Here is a 5,642-nt window from a genome sequence, read left to right on the forward strand (position 1 = left end):
TGGGACTTGCTAGACTGCCGTCTCTCCGGAGGGAGGAACGCCACTCCGATATGTTTGCCGAGCACCTCACCCGGCTAATGCTCAGATAATGGATATTGTCTCTGGCACGTCACTAAGACGAGTTCCAAATTGCTTGGGAGTTTGGAGAAATTAGGGTGTTTCTGTGAATGGGGGCTTTTAAATTGCCTTCAGCTTATATTTATTTTGTTCCCTCGCAAAATCTCCCTAATAGCACAAGCAAATCGCAGCGCGCTGTGTTTCTCCCTTTGCGGCAAGGTTGATTGTAACCCACGAGCTCTTTTTCTTTCTGTTCCATATTTCCAATCCTGTCTGATTCAAGCTTTGTAAATAATGTTTAATAGATGCTAAAAGCCCCGCGCTCTGATGACAGCATCTTGAAGGGTAGCCCTTCTAGCAGCATTTTCGGAGGGCTTGTATCCAAGAACGGCACGGAGGGAGGGATGCACCCCTCGTCTCTGATAGCTAGCTTCCATCCAAGTATCTCAACATACCTCACCATCATTAACGAATTAAGCTTCCTGGGAGACTGCTCAGTTTTACAGACCCCATTTTATGGAAGGGGGAAAGAAAGGCATGCAGAGAGGTGGAGATTTGTTTGCTGTCACTCAAGTGACAGATCTAGGAACAGGACCGGGGTGTCCTGGCTCCCAGCCCCTTGCTCACTAAGGGAGCATCTCAGCATCCTCATATGGGCTTAGTTTTGGAAGCGGCAAGGACCAGCTGGCTCCTTCCAGATGACCTTCTCACTGCCCGCCCCTTTCCTGATCCATCGCCTCACCTGGATCTTATGCAGAAGGCATTTAATTTGGAAATCATTCCCCCTCTTTTCCTGAACTCTTCTCAACCATTTACCAGCTGTGGCAAGGCAATTTTCAGAGCTTTATGGCTCTGAAATGAGCTGTGCTAATGCCTGTAGTCAGAAGGGGGGATTGATTGAGGAAGTGCTCTGTCGTGCTGCACTTGGTGGGGGTCTCCTTTGCTGGTCCATGGGGAGCAGGGTCCCTCCATCCCATGGCGTGATGGTGCATGCATGTGCATTGTTGGAGGGGTGTATGGTCTGGGTGCTCCTGCCTTGTGTGCTGAAGTGTATTGTATAGGGCTTGTGCGTGTGCTTGCACATGTGTGTGCACTGTCACAGCTTACAGAGCATGGGGCTTGTGAAAATGCCCCATGCAAGGGAGCATGTAGCTTGTGGCTACAGGGGGTCAAACACCATAGTTGGCAGGTTAGAGGTGTGTGAAGCCAAAAGAGTCAAAGACAGCAGGCAGAACCCAGGGGGTGCGGGTGGAAGGAGGCCACGTCCGGTGGTGCGATGAAGGGTTGGGGTTTGATCAGGTTCATCACTCCATTCCTACATCCTTCCCTGGCAGTGCTCACACTCCTCCACGGGCAGAAGATCAGAGGTGACGTGGCACACGTACATGGTACATGGAGGTCCAGGGGAGCCCTGGATGTGCTGGTTCCAGACCTGGGGCAGTAGAGCCCCATCAGCATGATGCACCCAGGTTGATGGTCTCTGCTGAAACCCAGGCCAGAGCCACCAGGGAGGAGCCCTGCTCTGGCACTGCTGCATCCTGCCTCGGCCCAGGCCAAGACGTGCAGCAATTGGAAGATATCAAGATGATGGAGCTGAACAGCTTTGGTTTGGAGCTGGGTGATGCTGGTGCCCCACTCAGCAGCCAGACCCCTGCTCCACAGTGTAGATTCAGCTCTGCATTGGGCCACCTCTCCAGCCCTGCAGAGAAGCAGACCAAGCCATGGGGTGCCCCTGCCCACCTTGCCCCTGCCCAGCCCGGCCAAGACCCTGGGAAGGGCTGTGCTGCAGCCGGGGTGCCCATGCCCACCTTGCCCCTGCCCAGCCTGGCCAAGACCCTGGGAAGGGCTGTGCTGCAGCACTTGGGGAGCTACCAGTCTCTGCCAGCCCCTGGCTCGCTCCTGCACTCTGCTGCTTTTTAGGAGCAGAAATTTATTACAAAATCAATACTGGGGCTTGTATACAAGTGCTAATGTCGGCGCCAGCCAGTATGCTGCGTAAATCACTGGCTCCAGCACCCCGGTAACTGCCCTGCAAGTTGGCAGGCATTGCCTCGCTGTCTGAGCTACGAAGCCTTCCCCTGTCCCACCCATCACACCTCTGCTGCTAGGCTTACTCCCCTCCATCCACCCCTCACTAGCACACATTGCACACATACACACATTGCACACACAGGTTGCTCTTTTCCCCCACACTGTTCCCACTGGCTCCACCGACTGTTGGGGAAGCTGGGAGAAGGACCTCATGTTGGGGCTGTAGCCCAGAGCTGGGGCAGCCCCAGGCACTGTGGCTTGGGAATAACCTCTCTGCAATGTGGGCTGATTTGAGCGGGTGCTGTCAAGAGCCAAATGCCAAACACCCCAAGAAGAGAGGAGGCGCCCAGGTCCTGAGCCAGGAGTGGAGCCTGTGCAGCTCCAAGCACAAGGAGGGTGATGGCCTGCCTGGGGGGCACTGCTCCTCCTGCCCAGAGAGGGGCTCTGGGAAATAAGATGGGGTGCTAGAGATCCCTAGTAGCTGTGGGTGAGGCCAGGTTGCTCTTTTCCACCTCCACCCCTCTCTTTGCCAGTCGGTCTCCTGCCCTCTCTCCCCTCTCTGCCGGTACCTCTCTCTTGCCTGGTCCCCCTCGCTCTTCTCCTCGCTAATCACTTCTGAGCTCCTCCTGGCTCTCTGAAATTGCCTTCCCCAGCAGAGGCTTTAATGCACACATTGTGTTAACCCCAAAGGACAAGACCTCGTACAACTGAGTTACGGCATCGGAAACCCTTTCCTGACCCCCCAAAAGCCAAGCCTCTCTCCCCTCCAATGCCTCCCCTGCTGCCCTCCAACAGACAGCGCCAGCACCACGTGTCTGCGGTCCCCACTCCCCAAAGGAAGCCTGGGCTATTGGCAAGTCTATGCTTGAGCAAGCAGCTGCTTTGAGTGCTTCTCTGTGCCCCACTCAGCCCACCTGCCTCTGCCTACCCCAGGTGGAGGTGCTGGCAGCATGGCTGCAGGAGTCTGGCAGACCGGGCCCCACACCTGGTCATAGTTTGGTTAAGGGAAGTGTCTGCAAGGCTGGTAGTGGGGTGGGCAGGAGGCCACCTCAGCAGGTCCCTAGGTGAGATGGGGAAAAGCCAGAGCCAGCTCCTTCCTGCAGTGCAGCATGTCACAAGCCCATCCCAACCATGATAACACGGCCAGCCGGTGCTATCTGTGTGCCCCAGAGCCCTTGGCAGAGCCGGCACGGCTGGCACTGCCTGGCAGGGAACTCCCCCTGACATTCACCCACTCAACAGCCCAGCTGCCTGAGATGTAGCAGTGAGCCCCAGGGACATGGGGCGGAAAGCGGGCACTGGAGGCTGGGATCACACCCAGGGCTGTTGGGCAGGGCTGGCTGGAGGACAGTCCTCTTCCTCACTTCCCCTTGAGACTGCAGAGTCTAGGGGAGGAGGGTTAGGCTCCGCGGCTGCCCTGGCCAGGGCTGGGGTCTGCATAGGCTTGGAGGAGCAGGAAGAACAGGACACGAGACCAGCCTGGGAGAGCAGGGCAGGAGGATGGCTCAGAGCTCACTGACATGCAGGAGGGAGCCAGGCTGCTTGCGCCCTGCCCAGCCTGAGACCCTGGAGGAGGGATGCACCAGACCAGGCTGAGAAGCCCTGGCCAGGAGGGATGGAGCAGCCCGAAGCCCAGACCCAGGTGCTGTGGATGCCTCGGGGAAGCATCCCACCCCCATAGCCCCCTGCCCACGTGCCTCCACCCTGCAGAGACCCCTTCAAGGGCAGCTGTGGGGGCATCCGAAGAGCCTCTTTGCTGGGACCTCTAACAAAGGACCAACGAAAACAGCAGCCTTGAATACGCGCCTGCTCCGAGCAGGTTGGAGAGCCCCAAACTCGGTTCCTATGGTTACCACACGGCCACCGGTTGAGCCTAGCCTCACATCGCTAACTCCGCCGCTGATGGCTTTTTTAATTAGCCGCCCTCTTGCTATTTACCCCAAATGAGCCAGCTCCTTGCTGGGAGTCTGCTCTTGTGGAGCGTGGCTTGGCCCTGGTACCCACACCCCTGATCAGAGGGTACGGGAAACCAGTCAGACTCCTCCAGGACGGGATCTTCAGAGCCACGCACTGCCCTCAACATTTGTCTTCCAGCCCCAAGTGCTGAGGCACCATGGAAATGTTGCTGCCTCTGGGGTGGAACAGCGCTCGGGGCCCCGGATGCCAGGGCCCAACTTTCCAGGGGTGAACAAGCCCCTGTGGCTCCCCAGTGCCAGGCAGCACAGCGGGGCGGCCGACTCTCTCTGACGGGCAGGGTTGAGCAAGCACGACTGGGCTTGGAGCCTGAGGGACCACACGTGCAGCAGGGCTGGTGCACTGCCCTCCGCTACCCGCCTTGCAGGAAGACAGCCGTGGCCTCCCTCACAATGAGCTGGCAGGGTCAGTGCACCTGACCTCTGCCTTGGGCCTTGAAAACAGCCCTCCTGCTGCTGCTGAACTCCCTCCCTGTCTCCTTGACCCCTAATCTCCATCTTCCCGTTTCAAGCTGAACAAATCTGCACCCAACAAGGGCTTTAGGGAGCCGTCTGTGATTCCCAGCCAGACGCCGGTGCTCTTGGCCTGGCACAGAACCGAGTTACAAAGCTGGGAACGTGCCGTTCCAGCCAAGTCATGTCACGTCAGTCTCCTCCGCCCCCAATGCAGGAGCCATTGCTGACAGCGAGCGGGACTGGCCAGGTCCCAGGCCTGCGAGACCCTCCATCCACCACCTCCTCCCTGCTCCTTACCCCACCCAGAGCTGCAATCCCTCCTCCGGCATGGATGAGATCCCGGGGAGATGGGCAGTTCACCCGCTCAACAGCCCAGCTGCCTGAGATATAGCAGTGAGCCCCAGGGACATGGGGCGGGAAGCGGGCACTGGAGGCTGGGATCACACCCAGTGACAACACAGGGCAGAGTCAGGAGGGCCCTCAAGTGTCCCAGCCTCCCCAAGGGACATGCACAAGGAGGGGCACTGTGATCAGCTTTGGGATAGGATCCTTTGTATCCTTGCTTTGGGCTGGGGTGTGGGGCAAGCAGTTTAGCTTCTTCCAGGCTCAATTTGGTCTTAATTTGCAATCTGGACACTGGGTGTTGCCAGAGAGTCCTATGTTACCAGGAGCCACCAATCTGGGGTGATATCTGGTTGGAAAGGGTCAGGCAGAGTCCTCCAAAGTATGCTGGAGACAGCCAGGACCAAGTGATCATGATGCCACATTCCCTGTGGCTCAGGTCAGGGCACTCAAGGCCCTGGTGCAGTGGGGGAAAAGGTTGCTGGTCCTCCCTGGTGGATGGATGGAGGGAGAAGGCACTAATCCCTTGTAAAGAATTGGTCCAGATCCTGTGCAGGGACCTGGGGTGGGGGTGAGGGGGCAGTGCCAGGCCCCTGGCCCTCCTTACCAGCCTGTCGGTGTAGGGGGAGGGCTCGGTGGCTGCCAGGTCATAGTACGGCGTCTGCAGCGGGAGCTTCTGGATCTCCTCCTCGTGCTTCATGTTGTCGAGGTGCACGACCTGGGCAGAGCGGATGGGGATGGGGTCACGGGGGCAGCTGCGACCTCACTCCTGCCACCAGGCTG

At 58.2% G+C, this 5,642-nt stretch overlaps 1 protein-coding gene across 1 annotated transcript in view; it reads right to left on the reverse strand.

Moving 5' to 3' along the window:
* LOC102371118 (nectin-2-like) overlaps positions 1–5,642 on the reverse strand; it is a 22,902-nt gene that overhangs the window by 10,382 nt on the left and 6,878 nt on the right. Inside the window, exon 4 of the mRNA XM_025200041.1 lies at positions 5,467–5,577. Coding sequence (XP_025055826.1) covers positions 5,467–5,577 — 111 coding nt within the window. The remainder of the gene's footprint in view (positions 1–5,466; positions 5,578–5,642) is intronic.

This window comes from Alligator sinensis, unplaced genomic scaffold (assembly GCF_000455745.1).
Source record: "Alligator sinensis unplaced genomic scaffold, ASM45574v1 scaffold278_1, whole genome shotgun sequence".
Taxonomy (NCBI): domain Eukaryota; kingdom Metazoa; phylum Chordata; order Crocodylia; family Alligatoridae; genus Alligator; species Alligator sinensis.